Raw genomic sequence first — 24,153 nt, 5'->3', positions numbered from 1 at the left:
CACACATCTTCAGAAAACATAAGTAAGGATAGTTTTTTGCCCTCTGTGTTACTTTGCTTATAAAGCTTCACTTGAAGAAAAAGCTATCCTGGTCCTTAATTATGCTAGGTACCAGAAATCTTGGTCAAAGACTATTCTGAGTCATAGTTTCATCTGTCAATGCCTTTTCTTCTTTATCACTGGGATCTCCAGGCTTTTCAGAATATGGCATGTTCTGAAATGTCACTGTATCACAAAATCTCATTCACTTTTGAAAAGAGACACTTGCAATCTAAATATACTTGCTAAAAGAAACTAATTCTCATAATAGCTTTTCTTCAACATTTTTCTTACAGATGCTGTTTCCAAATGCCTAAATCAGTAATTTCTTCTATATGTAAAGAGTAATCTGTGGAAGAAGAATCCTACATGCACAGAACTAATGTTATTAAATGCCCTACAGCTCCCCAGAAACACTTATAATCTGAAATTCTGAAAAACACCTTTCAAATCAAAAGCAGGAACTGTATGAAGTTCCAATCCTACTTTGCTCATAGAAACTCCAGTAGGATTTCAACACACTACTCTACGGAAAATAATAATGATAACAATTAATAACAATAGTAATTTTTCTCAAAAAATTATCTGAAGTGCACTCTTGTACAAAATTGTGACAGCTTTTACTAGTATTTCTCAGGGGATAAAATTTACTCAGTGTGCGACTTAGTTAAGAATACACAGAAACCCCTCAAGCACATCATCAGACAGAGATCATAGCTGTAAACAGCATTACTGTTAAACCAGAATAGTTTTTTATGTTAGTTTAATTGCATAGCATGAAGTTTGCTTCGGTTCCTGAACAGGAACTCTCACACATGCTTCTGTATTTTCGGCTTATCTACCATAATGTGTTTGAAATTTAATTATTCTGTGATCCCTCATACAAATCCTTGTGACTTTGGGGCAAAGATACATGAAAATGAGAGAAACAAAATCCTGATTAATATAATTGTCTGTATCTACATATGAAGCACCTTTTTGTTCAGGAAGGGGTAACAAGGGCAGGACTGAGAGCTTCAGCTCCACGCCGGACGCTGTAAAATGGAGTTTCCAAGCGGCAAGCGCAAGGTGAAAGCAGAGGGGCTTCCCGTGGGCGAGCGCAGAGAACGCGGGCGGCGAGCACAGGGCTGACCCCCTCAGGGGCCAGGCCCGCAGCGGAGCCAGGGGAGCAGCCCCGGGCCCATTGCGGAGCCAGGGGAGCTGCCCCGGGCCCGCCGCAGAGCCAGAGGCGCAGTTCCGGGCCCGCCACCGCCCCCGGGCCCGCCGCAGAGCCGGGGGAGCAGCCCCGGGCCCGCCGCCGCCGCCGCCCCGCTCCCTCTCCGCCGCAACCCGCGGCCGGTGCCCGGCGGTGACGTCGCGCCGCTCCCGTGACGCCTGCGCTGGGCGCGGAGCGGAGCGGGCCTGGCGGGGAGGGAGCCGCGCTCCGTGAGGGAGGCGAGGCAGCGGCCGGGAGGTACCGCAGCGCACGGGGAACGCACACACCGTCTCCCGTTCCGCTCCTGTGCCCGCGCCTGGCTCGGGGCTCGGGGGACACGCAGGGACAACGCGGAGCGGCCGCGCTGCCACCGTGGCACCGGCGGCGCGCTGCGCGTCCCTGGCGGGCGCGGCCTGCGCCGCTTCCCGCTGTCCGTGCCGAGGGCTCCACCTGCAGCCGGGCCCGGGCGGGAGCCCAGCTCGGCCCCGCCGCCGGCACGGACGGACGGAGAGGGAGGGAGGAAGGCTCGGGCTGGCCTGCACGGCCGCAGGAACCCCCTCGCCCTTGTGGAAAGGGGCCCTCCTTGGGCCGGCAGCGAGCGCCGTGGGGTGGTGCCATCGGAGCCGCGGGGTGACGGGTTGGGTAGGTGGCTCTGAAAGAAGAGCAAAGGTGATACAGGTGCCTGCATGTGCCTGGTGCTCCAAATATACATGGTTTCTTCTTCCATTATTTATCCAGGGAGCAGTGGGTCATTACTCCTGCTGCTTTTTCTCCCAAATTACAGCTGCAGGGAGCCTGTGTGGCATTTCTGTGTTAAAGCACGAACTGTACATTACTGCCTTGCAGGTAGGCCCTGTGTCCCGCCTGTGAATGCCTGGTTAATGCACGAGGGGCTTTCTCTGCTCTGAGAACTTGCCAGGGAAAGCAATGAATACTTTGTTAGGGGAAAGGACAGACTGTCTCCTTGTTCAGACTCTTACAGAAAACCAAAATCATCATGCCATTGTAGGAGTTGGTGGTGGCCTGGTACACTTAGTACCATGTGCTGTTCTGATTATCACTCATCCAGAAGGGTTTAATAGACTTCAGTGAGGCCAGAGGTAAGGTCTAAGGACTTAGATATTCTTTAGCGAGGTACTGAATAGCTTCCATGTGTGTAGGAGTAGCTGAATAGGCCTGAAAGAAGATACAGGTGGAGAGCAAAACAGAAAGGGGAAGGTATGAGGAGAAATGCATAGAATTATCTAATCAGAAAGCAAATTACGAACAAAAGGAAGTACTTTCCCACAAATAATAAAACTCGTTGCCTCGGGTTGAAGACAGTGCAATTGGGTTCAAAAAGGATTTATTCAAATGTATGGAAAAAAGATTCATTATTACTGCTTGGATTCTGCCTCTGTCTCCTCAGGAAATCCCAAAACAGCTGATTGGTTTCTAGAGCTTTCGGAATAAAAGATTGTTCTACAGAAGTACTTTCTTTGGTACTCTGTTCCAAACATCAAAGCTAGCTACTTCAGAATGATTTTGTATTTCAAAAAGCTTTTATTCCTCCTTCAAAAGCAGAAACAAAAAACCCCAGGCTAGTGGTAAAACAGTCTGGCAGTATTAAACCAGTGTAAATACAAGTCTCAAATCGTACTCAGTAACATTGCAGTGGTGGTGTCTGACACAGATACTTTGGATGGATTGAGACCTTGAGGTTACATGACTTCAGCACAAGAATAGTGGTTTCAAGAACAATATAATTACAAATAGTACCTCAGCTTTGAATGAGCAGCTGAACAATACAATATGGCCTTTAGGTACATAAATCACATAATTCATCAATTGAATAAGATTTACTGTAACTCTGGTATTGAAATGCTAGATTATGTGCGTGATTTTTTTTAACTAGTTCAGAAATATTTAAGAATTAGCTTGAGGTAGTGTCTAATTTAGTTCAACTTTATTTTGAATAAAAAATGAATATAAATGAAGGAATAAAAACCAAATCACTAATTCTGTATTACAGACACTATTACAAACTGCTACAAACAGGTAAAGGCTGTGATGTTGACAAGAGCAGTAGTTAATGTCTTGGTGTACTGGACATGAAGCTGGTGGTTTATTTTGCAATTTGTGAATTGTTTTGAAGATGGGCAAGGTGTGTGCTGTTTTTGGAGGATCCCGGGGGATAGGCAAAGCTGTGGCAGAGCTCCTGGCAGAGAAGGGCTGCCGCCTGGCCATCATTGGTAGGAATCTGGACGTGGCCCAGAGCACTGCCCGTGACCTTGGTGGTACGTATGCTGCTGTGCCATTATCTCCTCACTGCTCCATGCTCAGGTGACTTGGGAAATCAGCAAGTCATTAAAAACCCCTCACTGTTTAGCTAGGTGGAAAGGAAAATAAAGGCTGAGATTAAAAACCAGCTATATTGGTGCGATTTTGTTTTCACAATAGTTGTTGAGAAAGTAGTTACCTGTTTTATCTGTATGATGGGAATTTTAAGGTGAATGGAATTGTTTGGGATCACAATAGAGTTGGTGTGAATTGAGTCATCCTCAGCTCCTGAGTAAGCCAGAACTGAGACCAGTCTGCTCATGCTGAACTTCTGATTTCAAAAGGCAAAAAAAATAAAACAAGGAATTGTCACATAACTAATGTATAAATTTTTATTTAATTGTCTGGGGATTAAATAGCTTCCTTAAATTATAACTAGTTCAACATCTGTTTTGCAATTGAGTTGATATGTTCTGAAGAATGTTTATGAATTAAATACAGCTTTTACTTTTATTTTGATATTATATATATTTCAATACCGCAGGACATCTGGCACTTAGCTGTGATGTATCCAGTGAGCAAGAAGTCCAAAAGACTTTTGAGGAGATGCAGAGGAATTTGGGTCCTATTAACTACTTGGTTAATGCAGCTGGGATCAACAGGTTGGTTACTCCTTACAAGACTATATGTAATTCTAGATGAAGGCAGCTCACTGTAAGGTGCTCTGGCCCTTTGTGTTTAGTAGGAGGGTTGTTAATGAGCACATCTGAAAGCAGTATTAAGTTCTTGCCAATATTTTGTTCCTGATGGCAGTAGAATGCTAACAGATGATACAGCTTTCACTGTAGTTTCTGCATTCTGAGTTTGAGTTCCCCCCCTATTATTTCTTCCTTTTTTTTCCCCCCAGAATGGTCCAAAACAGTGCTTGATACCACTCTTCAAAAGAGGTTCTGTGGCCAGAAGCATGGCTAACTTGTTTTTTGCTATGTGTAATCCTTGCAGTGATGTAATTTTGAATGCTGAAATGTATGGAACCATATACACCCCCATTAATATTCTGTCTAACAGTATTTTTTTATGAATATACACGATCAGGGGGTTGTTAAGCAAATTCTTCGGGTTTTTTTGGTTTGTTTGTCAGGGATGGTTTGTTACTGAGAACCAAGACTGAAGATATGATAGCCCAGATTCACACTAACCTTTTGGGAACAATGTTGACATGCAAAGCTGCTGTAAAGATCATGATTCAACAGAAGGGAGGTGCTATTGTCAATATAGGTAAGTTGCTTGTGTAAGCCAGTGGAGTTCTGTGTACTAGTCTAGAAATGTTAAGATATTACATTACTTGTTACAATTTGCTTACTTTCCTTGTCCTTATATTTAGACATTCTATATTTAGCATTGCTTTATGAATGGTTATTCTTTTGTGTAATTTCCACAACTTCTAGAGTAATAAACACCTCAGAGTTTATATTTTATTGAAAAAAGAACTTTGCTATTCTTACCAAATTCTTTCAATATCTAGATCTACCAGCTGCTGGCTATTAACTAAGAATTGATAGGTGCAGTCAGGTTCTTTCTTTCTTTCTTTTTCTTTCTTTCTTTCTTTCTTTCTTTGGTGCAGTCAGGTTCTTTCTTTCTTTCTTTCTCTTTCTTTCTTTCTTTCTTTCTTTCTTTCTTTCTTTCTTTCTTTCTTTCTTTCTTTCTTTCTTTCTTTCTTTCTCTCTCTCTTTCTTCCTTCCTTCCTTCCTTCCTTCCTTCCTTCCTTCCTTCCTTCCTTCCTTCCTTCCTTCCTTCCTTCCTTCCTTCCTTCCTTCCTCCCTTCCTTCCTCCCTTCCTTCCTCCCTTCCTCTCTTCCTCTCTTCCTCTCTTTCTCTCTCTTTTTTTCTCTCTTTCTCTCTCTCTCTCTCTCTTTCTCTCTCTCTTTCTCTCTCTCTCTCTTTCTCTCTTTCTTCTTTCATCTGAGCAAGGATACTTTTTTTAGAAAAGTCTTCATTTTACTCTCCTGGTTCCTGTTGGTCAACATATATACATGGATTGCACAAAAATCATAGGCAATTGGGAGATTTACTTATCCTAGCAGGCTAAAGTGCATAAAGTTATGCATATTTTACTCTTTTCCTGTGATCTCATTTTTCATTCCAGGTTAAAACTAAAACGATAAAGTTAGTACAACGTTTCAAGTTACCCATTTAATCTTCTCTTTGATGTTTATTTTAGGGAGTATTGTAGGACTTAAAGGCAACTCTGGTCAAAGTGTATATAGTGCTACCAAAGCAGGATTAGTTGGATTTTCACGCTCTCTTGCTAAAGAAGTAGCAAAAAAGCAAATTCGAGTCAACGTTGTTGCTCCAGGTTAGTTTTTGAGGAATTCCTGCATCCTTGACAATTCATTAAGACTGTGGATATTTCTTGTACTCTGAAAGTAATGTAAGACAAATTTCCATTATTTTCTTCAGCTTTGTAAGTAAATATTTTAGTATCTTTTTTTTGTTTGTTTGTTTGTTTGTTTGTTTGTTTAAAGAATAATACATTCTTTTAGAAAACCTTCAGGCTTTTTAAGGGAACACTGAGAAATTTGGAAGAATGACTCTACCTATTCCTGTACTTATTATTACATAATAAATGTCTTTTTTTTTTTTTTTCTTTGTTCCTTCTTCAAAACTTGCTGCCCTTGCAGATGGAAGGATTAGATCTAATTGGAGACATAGAGCTACCCTTGTCTCCAGCTAGAGAATGCTTGTTTGTTATTAGGGAAACATGGCAGACCATGAGAAGGCTGTCAAAAAGCACCCCTGTCTCCTGTAATAAAAGAAGGGAGGCCTGAAAGTTATTTCTGTGAGTAAATGCAGTGATTTCATAAGATAATCTAGTTCAAGTGAACTGCCAAACTTAAGGAAAAATCCCTTCTGTATTTTCTGAATTTTTCCGCTCACAACTGTGTACACTGCTGCTCACATTCTGCTACCTCTGGTGCCTTTCAGAATTCTACATGAACCTGTTCAGCTTGTGAACTAGGCAGGAAAAATACTTTTATTCTTTAGTGAGTTGTGCAGCTCATCCACAACCATCATAAAGGGGCAGAGTTTTACAGTAAAAAGCAAAAGGGAGACTTTCCCTTCTTGATGGCAGCTAGAAAGCAGGTAAGATCAGCTCTTTATAAAGCTGCAGCATGTGTGTAGAGTTGTGCAGCAGTGGGAGAACCAAATCTCAGATAATGGAAAATTTTTAAAAAGGTCCTTCAAAAATGTCAAGCAGTATTCTTCAAATGAGTGCTCTGATAGAAACTATGCAAGTACTGCCGTAAGTTCTAAAATACAATGCAAACACTTTAAAGTCTGAGAGGGATTCTTGCCAAACATTTTAATTGAGAGCATTGTGATGAAATGAGTATATTTTGTCTTTCAGAGAAGTGATAGTAAATACAGATTTTGGACTGAATTTTAGTTACCCTTTCTTGTTTGGTTTTGTTTGGGTTTTTTAAATGGACTTCTGTAGATCTCTGCATTTTTGTTATTGCATCACTGCTTCCAAAACAGAAAGGTATTTTATTGGTTAGATAAAGAAGTGGTTTTGGCTGTCAAATGATGTGGGCTGCTTTGGGAGACTGAAGAATGGTAGTGGGTGCTGAATCCTGGTAATAGATTTCACTTTGTAAGATTCAGTGGGAAATCCACTTGATAAATTTAGTAGGTTAGGTAACTTCATGTATCTCTCTGCTCTTAGGCTTTATTCACACAGAGATGACAGCTCATTTGGAAGAAGATCAGTTGAAGAAAGCAATTCTCCTTGGAAGATTTGGAGAGCCTCATGAAGTTGCACAAGCTGTTGTATTTCTTCTAGAATCCACATACATTACAGGGAGTGTTCTGGTTGTAGATGGAGGCTTGCAGCTTATGACCTAAGTACATTGAATAAATGACTGCTTTTATGTCATGATGGTAATATATAAATACATACTAAATAAAGGGAGAGTGTTGGAAATTGTTTGAAGATTGATGTACATAATTGTTTTGGTCTTATTTAGTCAGAGGAGAAATTCAGCAGCAGTGAAGTGCTATGTGTGTGTTTAGCTGCCTGAAAGAATCTGTTTGGTATTACAAAATCTGTGTATGAAACAATTTGAAAAAGATCTGGTTTTGATATGGTGATAGCTTTAATAATATGCTGATAGGTTTTTAAAGCACTGTATTTTTATAAAGTCCTGTTTTCTAATTTGGGATGGAATGAGATTTTATTTGAATTACCATATTACACAAAGGTTAATAAAATGCAGAGACATGTTTATTGGGTGGCAGGTATGCTTGCATCAAGTTTTTCAAGTAGGGTAAAGATTGTGAACTGCAAAGTTTTGCATTCTTATCAGTTAGTCCCTACAAAGTAGCAAGGAGTTTCCTTTGAGCTTTGTTTGTTTGTACCTAACACTTCAAAGCTAGGAACTTCTAGATCTTCAGCATACCTGAATTGCCTTTAGAAGTTGTAATTATATGCAATGTGTTTTTATAAAGACAAAGCCTGCTTGGTTCCATCCCTGAATGTATGCACAGCACTCACTCAATCCAGTGGCTCTTGTGTGTGCCCATTGAAGAACTGCTACAGCACTGCAGTTGCTAATCCTGTCATATTCTCAGCTTGAGTTGCACTGCTGAACACTACAGCTGCAGGCCTTGCTGCATAAGACACTTTGCAAGGACTCAGTGGATGTTCAGAGCATCTATCACTTCCAGAGCACCAAGTCAAGGTGTTTTATGTTTTGCTCTGTATCTTCATGAGCACTCACAGTTCAGCTATTAAGTTGATGCTCCCTCATATATATGCATAGTCAATAAAATAGCCATTTTACTTTATTCAAAGCAACTTTTGAAGCAGAGTAGTTATTCTGCTGTAAATGACTCTGAGTGTTCCTGTCTTTCTGAAAACTTATCAAATGTTTGACCTCAGGCTTTTCTGTTGAGTTCAAGTAATTTTTGATAATTGTTGTTTTTATTGTCTCTGAAGAAAACTATGAATGTGGTTCAAGACCTTCACTTCTTAGCTCTGGTGTTCATTGCATCATGATCCAGATGTTGATTCAGCTTTTGAAATTACTTCCCATCTTGGCACACACCACAGTACAGAAAGAAGAGATCTCACTGCTGATAACTGAGTCTTTAAAGTTGGAGATTTTCTTCATTTGTGCAGCTGAGAAATTTTGTCTTTGTGCCAGAAAACAGTGCATGTTCAAGCTTCTTGCAGGTATGTATTGAGAAATAATACAAGGAGTACTTGTATGATCAGGAGATTTTACAGTTGGTTGTGCTACTCACTTTGGAGTTTAAAATGCTGCTAGAAGTAACCCTTCCAGGAGTCCTTATCTTCCTGTCATCGCTCGTGTCTTTGCACCAAAAATATAATTGCTAGTTCTGTTTTTCCTTGATAGAAAGAGTTGGCCAGAGATTATGTGAATTTTTTCCAAGGGCACTGAAGGTGAGAAAGGACAGCTGGTACATTTTCACTAGTCAAGTAGGAATATGTCAGTGACTTGGCTGCTGCCCATACCCGTCCATGGTATTTTACAAACAAACCCTGTGCGACAAATCTTGACCAAAAGCCAAGCTAGAAATAATTCTCTTTTAGAAAGTTCTGACCCTTATTATTATTATTATCTTTTTTTTGGTTGTTTTTGTTTTTGGTGTTTTTGGGTTTTTTTTGGTAAGAGAAATTAGTTATAAGTTATTAGCAATGGAATTTTTAGTTTACATTTGCAGTTAAAACCTGAAATAATGCTGTCAGAAGAATCTCAGCATGCCACAAAGTCATTTCTTTATAAAGTTCCAGTACATACTATGTTTTTATTATTGCTGTTGCCATAGGGCCAGACTGAAGCGGTGGTAGCTTTAAAAAGCTTTCCCCCCCTTCTTCTTTGAACTGGTAAATTAGAAGTGAAAACTGGTTAACATAATCCTAGTTCTGCCTGGCCTGGTGTGATGTCTTGGATAGGGGAAGTAGGGAGTGTGCAGAGTAACAGATCAGGTGTGTGTCCTTAGAATACTTTGGTACCTCCAGCTGTTTGTGACTGGGATGTTTGAACCCACCAATGAGTAGCTCTGGCTGGGGCCTGCAGGCACTAAAAACAGCCCTCTGGTGCTCTCTCTGTTTTGCTTTTGAATTTGTAGACCTCTATCTTATCCTGCCTGCCTTAAATGTTTCTGTTTTGTTCATATTTCTTAATTGCTTGTTGCTGGAAAGCCCTTTTGTATCTTAAATTGTCTTTGTTGAACTTTGCTTTACTTTTCCAGTTTCTCAAGGAAGGAGCAACAGGTCTTCTTGCAGGATTCACTGTGGATCTATTTTAAAAAAATAAATTGTTTTGTTCTATATTGTTTCCAAAAATGATGCCTAAGTGTTTTGTTTTGTCCAAACCTTTGCACCTCTATTTTCAGAACAATAACTCAGTCCCAAGTAATTAATGGTCCATTTCCATATATATATGTACACAAAAGTCCAAATTTTTGTATTTTTTTCAGCATGAATTGTTCTCAGATATCTACAATAAGTTTAATTTGCTGGATTTAACACCTATTTCCTCAGTGAAATGTTTCTGCAATTTTTAAATTCCTGAATCCCTTTGTTACTTTGAGTAACTGTGTATACATTGTGGCATTCAGAAACTGCTGTCTCAGAACCCTTAGAAATAGGTTGTACTTTTCCTGTCCCAACAGAGGAACTGTGGTGTTCTATTGGCACTGCACATCCTTAGGGAAGAACAACTGCTGATTCATACCCTTTGTCTTCTCTCTTTAAACATGGTACTGATATGGCAACTTATTTTGGCAGCACAGCATCGTAATAGTTTTTGGCAAGGGGATGTGTCAGTTGCCTTTTAGAATTTCAAGCATGCACCATTATTAGATCTCTGTGCTCTCATCTCTTTTAAGTTATTACTTAGAAGAACTCTAAAATGTTTATCAAACACAACTTTCCTTTGCAAAAGCAACTCTGTATGTTTATCCTGTTGTTTTCTTGGCTTTAGAACAAATTCTGGCACTTTGATATGTACAGAAAAATATATTTAATCTTTAGTTTCCTGGATCATTCTGAAATCTCTTCTTAAAAACAAGAGATCTTCCACTCACTAAAATCACAAAAACTTGCTGTCCCATTTCCCAGCTTCCAGTCACTTAATAATGAGGCAGGTTTCACCCAGAAGTTTCACAATGGGGTTACCTGGTTTCTTTTAGAATTGGGGAGTGAAAGCCCCCATCTTCCCCCATTAGTCACTCTTTCCTCTGTAACCTGTCCTGATGTTTTGGTATGAGGAGGAAAACCTTCAACAAGTTGCCTGTAAAATTTATTGTCGAGTTCCTGCATGGTAGTAGAAACTGATCATAGGGATTTGTTCAGAGTCTGGGGATTTTTTTCCTCAGTGGTCTTTCCTTCCCTGAGCACTTTGCTTTTTACTTTGATCATCTGCTTGCCTTCTTCAGGCACGGTTTCTGTTTCTCAGGTGCTGGTCAGTGTCAATGCACTTTTGCAGATTATTCCTCTGCACTCTGACCTGGCTGTAAATGTTATATTCAGTGACTGATTCCATTTGACTCCTAAAGCTAGACTGCTGGTTTTACAAAGATTGATGTTTAAATGACAGGAGCTTCCCCCTTCCCACAAAAATAAGTTTAATTTGATGTGTGTGTTTAAAATTGTTGCACTGAAGTTCAGTACATTCAATCTTAGTGTTGTCATTGGGCTGCTTCTTGATTTTGACTTGTCATTTTGGCTATATTTTAATATTTTCTTCTTGTATGTTGCTTCTTTGTTATGAAAGTCTGAGGTAGTGGACTTCTGTCTTTATTAATAAACTTGGTCAATAGACTTGCAGAAATAAAAGTCACCATTAAAAAAATCACTGTTTGAAAATAGCATTTTGGCTCAGGCCTTGTAAGGTTGGGGTGACCACAGCCAGAGCTGGGTCGCCCTGATCAGCTGCATGAAAAAGAATATATTAAACAAGTGGTCTTGGCCTCTTCAGTGTGACATTTATCCAATGTACTCATGATTGCTGTCTGTCATCACAGTTACATTGCTGGCCTTAGACTTCTCAGATGTCACAGCTATGGCCACCATCTTAATGGTGTGAGTGCCAATATTGTCAAATAACAGAGTTTACCTTGCTAGGTTTGGAAATTCAATCCATATTTGATAGGATGATTTAATACATTGATATGTATTTTTATGACTCTTCTATATATTTTGTATCATTATCCTTTTTATCTTACTTCCATTATATTTCCAGTATGTCTGTTGTGTCACTGTCCTTGATGAAAAGCAGACATTCCAGCTTTACATCTTGTGCTGCTGGCATTTATGCCAAGCCGTATATAAATGTTTGGGGCTTTTTGCATATGGGTGTTTGTGAATCAGACTGTGCACTTGACTGACTTACAATGATTTTTCAATTGAATTTTGAAAACTTCAGTCCACTATCTAATTAGACATGGTTTCTGTGATTCCATTCCTAATGGAAGTGAGAGAATATACTCTTATCCATCTGATGTTTCTTTACCTGCGATGTTGCTTAAAACTCTCCTATAAGCTCTTAAATACCAGCATCTTTTTTTCCTCTTTAAGCGTGGAGTATTTTATGAATTCCCACTACTCTATGTTTCTGCAGTTTCTAATGAATCTGTAGTCCTGTTCCTACAACTTTTTTCAGACATGCATTGAAACTTTGCCTCATCCCACCTAGTTTTGGGAGCATTTAAAGAAAGCTGCAGTGCAAGTCTGGTCTTTAACTTACTCTGTTTTATTCCAGATCTTTTCTCTTGCCCCACCCCATGTCACTGGTTTCTACATGGCCTTTCACTACCGCCACAGAATTTCTAAAGAGACTATCAAGGCAAGTTTTGAGGGTGGCTGCTTTTGCAGCTGTCATTTAATTCAGCATGCAGTCCTGTTTTACAACAACCCTCTTTCTGACTCACCCATAATGACTGCTTTGAGTTTTTACTCACTTGGGTTCCTGCTTCAGAGAGGATATCCTTGCTAAAAAAGGTTGTGTACTGCAGTATTTACTAATTTCTGTGACCTGCCCTGTCGCTGCCAAGTTAGGAAACCTAAATTGCATATTCTGGAGTTTAGTTGAAGCACATTGTAGACCTAGAAAGTTAATTGTTTGGTATGTGTTCTCTGCATTTTTCTAATGTTTGGGAAGATAATGGATTACTCTTGTTCATCTTTTGTCCTAAGTAGATTATTGGAGCCTTACTTCTACTTATCTCTAAAGAATATGTTTTTAATTTAGGATCTGTTGTAGTGAGTTCACTGTCTTAATACAAACAGTTTTCTCTTGCTATTAAGGCATCTGCTGCAATTGATGGGCTGGATGGGCTCTGAGCAACCTTCTCTAGTGCAAGGTATCCCTGCCCATGGCAGGGGGCTTGGAACTAGATAATCTTTAGAGTTCCTTCCAACCCAAGCCATCTGTGATTCTGTAATTATTGTCTGTAAGTTTCTAGCAGGACACGTAAAATGTTCATGAGGTGGTTTTGATTTGGGATTTTTTAAAAATATTTCAGCTGTAAGGAGGAGCTCTGGTGGGATACAATTTTGCAGACTATGGTAACAGAAGTATATAATGTTGGCTGAGTTGGTGCTTGCTGAGTGAGTTACGGTTGTATCCCATGAATAGATTTCACTGTGGCCTCCTGAGGGCAGTCTATCCTAAGGCATTATTGTATTGGTAATGACTTGGTGAGTAAAACTGTATTGTTTTAGGGAGGTGGAGTTGCCTGTGTAAATGCAAAGCTGATGGCTGGCATCCCTGCTACTAGTTTTGTAAAATCCTGTTCCCTATATCCTGAGCTGCTGGGGGGTTGTAAGGCATGACTTCTAAAGATAGAAAGGATTTCATACTTAGATCAGTGAAACTTGGATAGAAAGTGGATACCTTAATCCCAGCCTCCAAAAACTCTTTGTTACATTATTACCTACAGTTAAAACATACATTGTAATGATTACATACATTGTAATGATTATTTATTGCTGTAAGACAAATTTTACAACTTTGATGTGTTGCACAGTGTGAGGTTGCATTGCATGACCCTGAAATGTGTATTGCCTGTTGCAATTATGTGGGTTTTTTTTGTTTTGTGTTTTTTTTTTTTACAAACAGTGTGGTTCATTTAAGTAAAGTAAATGAAAAATGAACTCTTCAAGGCCAGGTGCACCCACTTGATTCAGTTAATCAATGTTTGAAAAGACAGGTCAAGTGTAGCTGTGGAGAGAAGTCATTAGGTGTGCTTAGTGCCTGCTAAGTCCCAAGTTATATTTGATTTTCACACACACATTGTGTTCAATTTCAGATCATATGCTAATGGCTTCTTTTTGCTGAAGATACGTCTGTTAGTAAAAAATTCTACCTGTACACTTTGCCAGACATCTTTGGATCAGCATGACTATAATCACAACTGTTCTGGTATTTTTATGTTTTTATTCTTTATGTTAACAGTTCATATATGTTAAGGTCTGAGATATGTTTTGTTCATTGTACATTACAAAACTGCCAGTTTGAATGTGTCTGTATCAAATGCAGTGAGACAACACCCAAGTAAAAGCCACCAAAGCTTCCTTGGTATCATTACACACACATTAGGGCAGTGTTAGGGGGAGTGCGGGGGGCAGATGTCACTGAACAAGTGGAGTTGTGTAGATGTTCCTTAGCATTTCCCAGGCTGCTGGCTGATGCTGAGGTGCTCTTGCACGTGTAGCATGCTGATGGGTTTGAAATTGCTGCATGATCTTGAACAATTTGTTTAAGAATAACTGCAAACTGATTATATGGTATTGCTGAAGCTTGTTAGTGAAGCAATTTGATGTTTTGTGAATTCTAAGTTGCAGATCTCCCAGCTCAGTATTTCTAATGCTGAATGTATTACATGCATGTTCTACATGAACTACATGTTCCAGCTCTGTGCTGGAGGCTGTACTGTCAACACCTGGATGCTGATGACCTGTTAAAAGCTCTCAGTTGCAGTTTTAATTCTGCTCTTCTCAATATGACCTTTTATCCTACCTTTTCAGATAGTTGGTAAATTTCTACTGAAAACTTCCTGCAACTTCAGAGAAAATAAGGAATATAGAAATTTCTTGTGTTTTATTTAGATGTCATTTAGTGTGCATGTACGATTTTTGATGGTGAGATGTCCCTGCCAGCAACAGACTGGAACTGCATCCATTCTTTGCAAGCTCTTATAGCTCTGTTCTTGGAATGCATATATAGCACAGAGAGCAGCTGTCATTTTAAGAGTTCACCATAATTTTCAGGACACCAACACGGAGATGTCCTTAATATGCAATAGATTACAGGTATGTTGCCTGTTGTATAGAAAGTCTTATTTTCAGCACCTTTTGCAGTAGCTCAGAAAGGTCTTGTTTGGCAGTCTGGGTTTTGTACTCTCAGTTCTCTACAAATACTCTGTGATGTCTGGGCCAAGAGTTGTCCAAAAAAGCTTGACAATATGTTTCCCTGAAACTATTGTTAAACACACAGGAGACAAATCCTACCATAATCCATTTGGTGTGGTGAGATTTGTAGAGCTCCTTATGTAGGTGTTGTAATCATTCTGTGCAATGGTCAGGTAGTGTCATGTCTTTCTGCTTTGTTTTTCTGCAGCTGTTTCTGGACCATTTATGCTACTACAGAACAAGAAAGTGATAGCAGTTACAAGACTTGGCCAGTCCCCAGGGTTACCTGTTATACTGCAGTTGTTTTATAAAGCACAAAATTTCTCCTTCTAGGTGGTGTTGTATGGCTGCTGAAATCATTGCTGTACAGGTACTGCTGCTCATTGTCTGGCTTTTTTGCTCTAGACATGACTGAGCATTATGTTCCAAACACATTTTTAATAGAGATGCAGTGCAAAATTAGATCATTTTATGAGTTGATCACTTCTGTTAAAGAATGCAAAGTGGCTTAATTCTGAGTTAGAGTTGCAAGCTTTAAGACAAGTCAAAGATACTGTGTGCTCTCTAGAATACTTTGTAAATTCCTTGGGGCAGGAGCTGTGTTTCCATCTGCCTGATAAGTTTTATATGCTCATATTTCTGTTCAAACAGAAAATCTGTGCAGAGGGAAGGCTGTTTCTTTTAGTTCAGGAGAATGCGATAAATGTCAGTAAATTCTACCCCTTGCATGGTACACCTTGAATGGTGAGGGAATGAATTAGCCAACCTGCATAATCCAAGTAGTCATTTCTAGTCCATGCATGAGTTTATTTATAGTGCATGGTGTGGGTTTGGCAGCTGGGTCATGCAGTCAGAGCATGCAGCTCATCCCTTCAGCATCATGGCATGTTGGATAATGTGAGCTCATGAAGTACTTACATATGAAATCTGTTTGGGCTACTTGCAGAGGTGAGGATGTAGTGGTCCAGATGTAGGGGATCAAGGCATTTCTTAGCATACACCCTAACTGAATTAAAACAGACTTTGAAAATGGTGATACAGAAAGCTGGGGATTCAAGTTGGACTGGTTTTGATCCCCTACTGCCAGTTAGCTGTGATGGAAGCAAATTGTGCATGTTAACTAAGTGTTACTATTGCCTTAAAGCTTAGAATAAAGGCACTGTGTGCTTAGGTACCCCACCAGCTGGAACAATCTTCTTGCATGTGGAATTTTGCACCTCACTGTTGGTATTCTTGACAGAGCTTTCTGTCTTCACCCTCATCATTGTTGCATTGAGTCTTTGATTGCTATGAATATGCTTGGATTGATCAGCTTCCTAAATAATTTGAAGTCTTTCCATACCTAAACTGGAAGTCTTGCAAAAAGTCAAGGCTCCTTTTTTTAGTCTTAAAAAATGACAGAAATACAGTCTTAGGTCATACTATCTATCTTTGGACTATGTGGAAGGAGATTAAAATTCTGAAAGTTACTTTGATGCTTCCAAGAATTTTTGCTTTTTGGCTTGAGAAGTTAATTTGCTTATGCCACGCTTCTATCTTGACTTTGTAAGCCCAAACAGTCCCAGTAACTAAGTAACAGCACAGCTGAATGTTTTCATAAAAACAATGTTGCTGCTTAGAGATGTGATTTACTACTTAAGTGTGTCTGTACATATATACAGAGGCAAAAAGGGATGATGACCTCATCTTCAACAAGCTGAAAAAGCAGTCTCGGTTTTTCAGTCCCTAAGCCAAACCAAAAGTACTGTGAGCAGACACAACTCCAGTGACTTCAGTTGCAGTATCATCATTAATGTCAGTGCTCACTTAATTGCTGACATAAGCCTGTTTGTAGTGATCAATGCTTGAAATGTAAACCCAAAAGAAAAAATGGATCTTGCATCTCTCCTGGTATCTTCTCACTGAAAAAGGAGAAACTGGATCAGGATTTTGTAAGCAAATCTGACTCTTTTTAAAAAAATTCTGATATTGTCTTGTTACCAGGCTCTTACATGAATTTAACAATGCTCAGACCATGCTTTTTACTTAGAATCAGTTATAAGTGGCAACATATTGCAATTATTAGAAATACAAAACAGACCTGCATATTTTCTAACCTATTAAAGAAAAAGTATCTTCCAGTTCTTCTATTTGGCAGAAGTATCTCAGAATTTATGAGTAATGTTCCTCTGTTCTGTTCAAACAAGATTCCAGGTCACAAGCACACTTTTCTGATAAATTCTAGTAGTTTTTAGATGCTGCATATAGGCCTCATTTAAACTGTATTAATAACATTTAAAATTTCCAAATCTTACTCTGGAATGCTTGTACCAAAACAGTTATTAATCTTTACCAGAAGGAAAACTCTCTATTTGTGTAATATTTATTGATGTTAAACCCACATTATATCAGCACAACAGTCCAAAGTAATGATAATACATTTTTATAAATACAAATAAAAGGTGGCAAAATAATGCTAGTGAAGCTAAACAAAAAAGTAAATTAGCATGTCACAGCTGAGGAAAATTTGGCAAAAGATATGACACACTTCTAGAATAAAATCAGATTATTCCCACCTGACAGACTATGATGTTAATCGAGATTAACCATCCCCATTCTAGTCATATCCTGCACCAGAATAGTACTACCTTGTGTGCTAAAGTTTATTAGTCACTAAAAAACAAAACAAACTTTGTGTACTTACAAAGCAATACACGTATAGCAGTAATGCAATATATGGTGTACACAATTACAAAATAAAATAAAAACAAACAAACAAACCCCCCTAAGTACAGGACTTCTGAATAAATGAACTGAGATAAAAGATTTCAACACTTTTATTATAAATAATGAAAGATACCATGTATGTGCTTCATATAAGGAATACAGTGTTTTCCTTTCCTAGCAAAGTATCGTAGCTCGTACCATCAAACACTCATTTTCCTTGTCAGGCCTAGTAATTCTCCCATCCATTCTCCCTCCCTCCCCTTCAACTGAAATTCATTTGGTTCTAATTTAAAACTACCTAGTCAGGTGTGACTTTAAGTGGGACTCCACTTACAAGTGGATTTGCCTTGCATTCTGTAAGTAGCCTTCAGGCTTTTCACCTATGGTGCACAGACTCTACCCCTTAAAAGAGTTGACATTTGCCTGCAGTCAGGAGAAGGAAAAAATAAAATCTACCAGAGACATGTTATGTTAAGAAGAAAAAGCAAAAAGCAAATTGGATTTTTTTTGCCTATCTTCATTTTCTGTTTCCTCAGATTTGCAAACCTATCGCCCCTGTGGTGTATACTTGTCACTTAAATTCGTAGTGCAGTTTCAACCTATTTTTCACTTACTATACATTTCTAAAATCCTCATACGTATTACACAAGCTTTAAACAGTCAAACATCCCATACATACACTCCCTAGTTTTCAGCTCACCTTAGAATTTCAGAATCTTGAATGAGAGTATTACAAGGTTACACACTGCTGTCCAGCAATCCAGAGAGTTTCAATCTCTTGCCCAGTCCCCCTCCCACCCCTTGCAGTAACTCACTGCAGTGGTTTATACCATCAAAATTTTTTCCCATCTAGTTACCAATGTGTAATCTGGAGTAGATTGTTACTATGTGTCAACTTGTTGTTGTCCTGCAGAAGTATAATTGCTTCTGCTTAGACTGCCATTGCTATATGTTTGTAAATAAGCCTCCTCTGAGACAGCAAAAAGGAAAAACACGAATTGAAAATTAGGGTGTCAACGTCCATCCTAACAGCATTGAAAGAAAGATTTTTTTCATTGTTGAGCAAAAAGCAGTTTGCAGAGACAGCATTTGCTTACATTTCTTTTCCTTGTCCCTTTCTGTTTTATTCTTATAGTATTGCACTTGTTCATCGTAGCTGTCAGAATGTGTAGCCATTTTAGAATTGTTGATAATCCTTGAAGAAAATATCTTGCACCATTAAGACTGTGTAGCATCTACTTACTGCTTGCAAAGGTATGTAGTGAAAAATCTTTCTCTCTGATGCATTTTGGCCTCTATGAAAAGGGTTATGAAGCAACATAGGTTAAGGAACTGGTGAGTGTGATTTGTTGTGCAATGTGTACATTTCTATCAATAATCTATCTATTCTTCTAATTTGGTATAATGAATAAGGAATATATGGTTACTGTGTTTGTTGTTTATCTTTTGTACATGAAGGTGTCTGCCCTTGCATAAAGTGACATAGGAGTATCATTGGTCAAGGCAATGGCTTTCAGTGTTTCTGCTTTGAAAGAAGATGATGGAAGCGGCAGTTGAATCTACAGGTCATCGCTCTCTACCAGGCCAGGCTGCATTGTCAGGTGGACTGGGTTTGCCTCTGGCTGGAAAGCTGCTTTGATGTCTAGTCCTTGGTCACAGAGAGCAGCGTACCGGCTGGCTGAGGGCCGCACCTTCTTTGGCTTGGTCTGCTGAGGGGGTTGTTGCCACTGAGCTATAGATTAAAAAGGAAAGAAAAAGTGTTAGCCTTCCTGAGCTGTGCACCTAAGTGTGCCAGGTGCTCAGTCAACCCTTTGTGAAAGAGACAGTAATTTCTGAGAAGCAGAAAACCATTGTGTCAAAGGTAAATTTGTTTAATTTCTTGGCATTGTTTTTTGTTTGTTTTTTTTTTTTTCTCAGCATCTAGTTTCACCTTCAAATGTGTAAGTAAATATAAGTCTTACTTTTTGGCATTGTTTTCTACATTTCCTTATGCCACCAAGAAGGGTGACAGCGAGGAGATTCTGTGCACTCCTATTACAGTAACAGGCCTGTTCTAGGGTTAATTGTTCCGTGTAAAAGGAAATTATCTGGTTGCCATTGCCACCCCTTGTATGCTGAAGAGTGCTGAGCCAAATCTCCTATGCACAATTCCCACTTCCAGCACCACCCCAGAAACCATTCTTTATCAGTCTTTCCCCTTCCCCCTCCCCCTTAATTCAGAAGAATGGTAAGAGATACTTCTTTAAGGAAACATTCACTATATATGGGTCTGCTTTGGAACAAACTGAGTAATTAAGCAGAAAGCCATAAAAACATCTACACTTTTGGTTGCTGTCACAGGTGTATTACAGACTAATGTACAAAAGAATACAAAAGGTTAGGGAAGTGCCACCAAAACAACAGTAATAATGATCCACAAAATTCGTATGATCATGCTGTTATCTGTTGTTAATTAGCTATATTTAATGTACTAAGCACAAACAGAAAGCATGCAAGCTTGTTTTTCTTTAGGTGTCTGAAAGATGTTGAAATATACTTTGACAGAGCATTTGTTGTCTTGAAGAGGATGTTTACTATTGAGGAGAAACTATAAACAAAAGAAAGAGAGACCAATGTAAACCATTCTGTGAATAACCCAAAACTTACAGAACTGTTGCTTTTGGGGGGATTAATATGATCATGAAAATGGAAGCCACTTACTATAAACATCCAACCTGGCAGTGCAAGATACAATCCCAGCCTCATTCTTAGCTGAAACAGTGTACCAGCCAGCATCCTCCTTTGTAGCTCCCTGAATAAGCAGGCAAATGTAGCCGTAGTTATCCTGGTGCATGCTAATCAAAAGAAAAGTAGAAAATTACTATTTAAATCACAAATCAGTGTAGGCTATTTTAAAATGGCATTATAAACTGACCCAATCTTAGTTACAGATTGATTATAGCCTAACTTTAATTAAAATTTTAATTAAAATGGAACTTCCTCTGAAGTTAGCAGGTAGAAAATAAAGCCTTGAGTATGCTTGAAAATTTGGCAGTTTAACATCCTCTATTCAAAACTAAGAAGAAAAAGCACATGAAGTAATTTGTCTTTCTTTTTCTTTTCTTGTGGATTAAGACATCTGGAGTAGCAGGAACACCAGATCTTACCCAGACTTTTTGTGAAAAGGATAAAGAAACTCGAGGAAGATCTTAAAATATAAAATACTGCATCTTAGTTGCTTAACTGTACAGCAGAATTATGAATCAGAGTTTCTGCTGAAAAGTAGTGTTCCTTTGGAACCTTGATTTTTCACTAGCAAATTTCTATAGTCTTGATTCAGGAAGAGTAAAGCTAGTTCTCTTGCTTAGAGTGCAAAGGCAGGTCTAATGATGGAAAAGATGTAACATTTTATTTCTGGTTCAGCCACCAGGCTGGCTGCAAACTTGAGTAAATGTCATAAATTATTACAATCACTAGTTAATATTTATGAGATGCCCTTTACACAAAGTGTTCATGTGACCTTTTAGGTTTTTATTTGTTTTACAGGATAAATCATCACTGAAGTTACACATGGGGAGATTAAGTCAATCTAACCTCACTCGGTCAGTGTTGTATGTGAGTGACTCGTTCTCTTTCTTCCAAAATATCTGAGGAGATGGCTCCCCTGAGATTCGACACTCCAGTCGCACTGGGAATCCCTCAGTCACACCTGTGTTTTGTAGCTTCTCTATAAACACAGGTGCTTTTTGTATTTCCTTAGCTGTGAAAATAAAGATTGCAGTTATGTTGACATTTGTCGATGAGAACATAGCCTTTCTTTCAGCAGTGTGCTAAAAACAATTACGAAAGATCTAAGTGGCAGGAAACATAAGTATTGTCTTCATTAATCACAAAGTTCAGACCTGGTTCCTCTGAAGAAAACATTCCCATCATTATTTTAATAGGGGGAAAAGTGAGTGCTAAAAAGCTGATTTTTTTTCCTAAAATAATTGAAATGTAGACCATGACAACTAGACAAACTGGCTGCTATGCTTGATAGAAAGTGCTCCCCCATATTCCACAAAAGCATGGGCTTTTAACTGGGAAAGCAACTGCTCCACCAGAAGTCTACAGTGGCATTAGCCTGATGTGCTGTGAAAAGCACAAGGCATTCCCACTGGCTGCCCAGGGTTAGATGTGGGTCTGCAAAGATTGTCATTTCAAAGCAACATCCAGGGCAATAGTCTGGTTTGGGGCCTCAAGGTCAGCAGCCCCCTTTTCTTAACTGTGCACACAGACACTACATGCCAGTCAGCTTCTGCCACAACATAACATGAATAGCTCACCTATAAATATACCATACTTCTGTTACTGCCAGGTTTCCTTCTCTTACCCTCCAGCCTCAATGTGTCATTTGACATCATTCATGTTTCCTTTTTTCATGCTATCCTGACACTGCTCAGTCTGAAAGCTTAGCATGAAGATGTTACCTGCAACAGTGAGCTCCAGGCTGAATGAATTTTCACCAGCTCGGTTGCTGGCAATGCACGTGTAGATTCCAGCATCTCTGGCTGTGACCGGTTCTATGATCAAGGAGTGCACCCCATTCTCACGCACCAACATTTTGTGAGAGCTGTCAGGGCGAATTGGTCTGCCATTAAGTTGCCAGCTTAAGTCTGGAGTTGGTAATCCACTCACCTTGAGTTTAAAAAGAACAGTGGGAAATTGTATTAGTCACATGAAACACTGGAGGAGTCCTGACTTGTTACTTCAGGGAAGTATAGTTTAGTTTGCTACTGCAAGTGTACCAAAAGATTTAAAGATCTAATTCTGTCCTGATTTACACATTGAGTCAGTTGTAGTCATTTACTTACTTTCTGGCCAACTCCCTGAATTCCATGATGTCTTATGGGCACGACTGAAAAAAGATCAGTGTGTAGATAGGCTAGAAGCTAAATAATAATACATTGCAAAACAAAAGGCAGGGTGACACCTTTTGTCTTTTTTATTGTTTGCTCTTCAGGTGGAATGAGGAGATACTCCTTTCTAGATTAACTTCTTGTTGGAAAACTTGCAGACAAAAAGATGTTAGTTGACTAACTCCTGACCTCTGAAACTGCATTCCACTGAGGTGTGCCCTAGTGACTGCACCACCTGCACTAGTTAATACTCAGTCTGTGTGGACAAGTCTTGCTCTCTTGAAAGCTGTGCCACTTGCTGTGGGGACTCCTTCAGAGCAAACAGCTTCTCCCAAATAGGTCAGCATAAAGTAAACAGAAGTCACCCAAGCCTGAATTATTTCTGCTCAGCAGAGTCATAAATCAGGTTTATACTGTTTGAAACTTTTAACAGGGGTTCAAGTAGTAAAAGGATTTAAAATGTAGAAACACATTGTCTTTACAGTGTGTGCTGCTTCCCTCCACACCCCAGCATAGCTGAATTCTATAAATCAGTTTACTGTGAGCTCTCAGATTTGCCCAAAGCACTTTCATTGGAGGGGTGGCAAACTTTTATTGTCCACTTACTCACTCATAAGCAATGAGATTAATTACCCTACTAACAGGCGCCGAAACTGCCAATAGGCAAAATTGCTTTGAAAAGAAACCACAGTGGTTTTTCAGTCAGCTGATGTTATCAAAAGGCTGCTGCTACCCTTTGCATGACACTTGCCTTGCAGTCCATCCTGCATAGTTTTCCTTCTTGAACAGTCAGGTCTCCAGGAGCCTGCAGAAAATGAGGCCGGAAGAATCGTTCCTGAATTGGTTCATTTTCATCACCACTGTCCCTTGATCGAGATCGTGGTCTTAAAATAATATGAAATAAAGGTAAATTATTTTTTTTCTCTGCTAAATCAGAAGAACCATAATCACTTATAAGACTGGTTTGAATTTTAAACCACTTCTTTGACCTACACCGTAATCACCCCATTCATATTTACACACATGCACTGGTAGCATTTGGCTCAGACTGAGTTAATTATGACACTGCAGTTATTTAATTACTTTTATTTAATTCCCATGTTGTGACAAACTATGACCTATAAAACGATATTGCTACAGAATAACAGCTTGCAATATTAATTAATTTTATGAATTATAGTATTTTGTTTAGTCTTTAAATCACTGAAATACAAATAAAGCAAGTTGGCAGGCCTTGGCATGTAGCTTCAGTGCCCCATCTCTAATATCCTGTGTATTTAATCCCCTCACTGCTGCTGATTACACCAGAAAGTACATGGACTGTTCATTAATCATAGTTCCCTTTCAGCAAATAACATCAGCTAAAAGCTAACTCATCTCAATTGACAAGAGACCTTTCACATCAGACTTATCTTCTCTTGTTCTGCACTAGTGAAGACTGTACAGAAAATTCTGGTATTGAATTGCTGTGAATATATTTATTCCTCATTTAACATGTTTTTTGTATAAGATACTCTCGAATATTTTCAATGCCACCAAACTGTGGAATTGAAACAATGAGAATTTCAGTTGTGAGCAATAGGAAGAATAACTTCGGTTGCTAGTTTTGGGGTTTTTTTTGTTTAATAAAGACAA

General features: G+C 39.1%; 2 protein-coding genes across 9 annotated transcripts in view; one reads left to right on the top strand and one right to left on the bottom strand.

The window, feature by feature from the left end:
* The first annotated feature begins 1,384 nt into the window (after positions 1-1,384).
* On the top strand, positions 1,385-8,350 carry CBR4 (carbonyl reductase 4). Of its 6 annotated transcripts, none has more exons than XM_056489495.1 (6): positions 1,385-1,492; positions 3,369-3,510; positions 4,038-4,155; positions 4,635-4,771; positions 5,714-5,848; positions 7,220-8,350. In XM_056489495.1, exons 2-6 carry the CDS (start codon positions 3,369-3,371, stop codon positions 7,396-7,398), a joined length of 711 nt encoding a protein of 236 aa, XP_056345470.1. In that variant the 5' UTR covers positions 1,385-1,492; the 3' UTR covers positions 7,399-8,350. The 6 variants fall into 6 exon arrangements, with proteins under 6 accessions (XP_056345470.1, XP_056345467.1, XP_056345471.1 ...); XM_056489492.1 differs by having other exon boundaries at positions 1,411-1,492; positions 4,035-4,155; XM_056489496.1 differs by having other exon boundaries at positions 1,465-1,876.
* Positions 8,351-17,279: 8,929 nt separating this feature from the next.
* Positions 17,280-24,153, bottom strand: part of PALLD (palladin, cytoskeletal associated protein) — a 185,368-nt gene continuing 178,494 nt past the window's right edge. For all 3 annotated transcript variants that reach the window (XM_056489468.1, XM_056489469.1, XM_056489470.1), the window contains 5 exons: positions 23,270-23,402; positions 22,090-22,297; positions 21,215-21,380; positions 20,342-20,475; positions 17,280-19,373 (listed from right to left, as the gene is read on the bottom strand). In XM_056489468.1, coding sequence (XP_056345443.1) covers positions 19,201-19,373; positions 20,342-20,475; positions 21,215-21,380; positions 22,090-22,297; positions 23,270-23,402 — 814 coding nt within the window. In that variant the 3' untranslated portion in view covers positions 17,280-19,200. The remainder of the gene's footprint in view (positions 19,374-20,341; positions 20,476-21,214; positions 21,381-22,089; positions 22,298-23,269; positions 23,403-24,153) is intronic.

Source organism: Oenanthe melanoleuca, chromosome 4 (assembly GCF_029582105.1).
Source record: "Oenanthe melanoleuca isolate GR-GAL-2019-014 chromosome 4, OMel1.0, whole genome shotgun sequence".
NCBI lineage: Eukaryota > Metazoa > Chordata > Aves > Passeriformes > Muscicapidae > Oenanthe > Oenanthe melanoleuca.
The sequence above is the reverse complement of the archived record's forward strand: the minus strand, read 5'-3'. Positions and strand labels throughout refer to the sequence as shown.

Excerpts from the sequence above, each read along its gene's own strand:
- CBR4 (XM_056489492.1), top strand. The coding sequence starts at position 3,369 with ATGGGCAAGGTGTGTGCTGTTTTTGGAGGATCCCGGGGGATAGGCAAA. Across the intron at positions 4,772-5,713 it reads AGGTGCTATTGTCAATATAG|GGAGTATTGTAGGACTTAAA; the intron begins GTAAGTTGCTTG and ends TGTTTATTTTAG. Across the intron at positions 5,849-7,219 it reads AGTCAACGTTGTTGCTCCAG|GCTTTATTCACACAGAGATG; the intron begins GTTAGTTTTTGA and ends CTCTGCTCTTAG.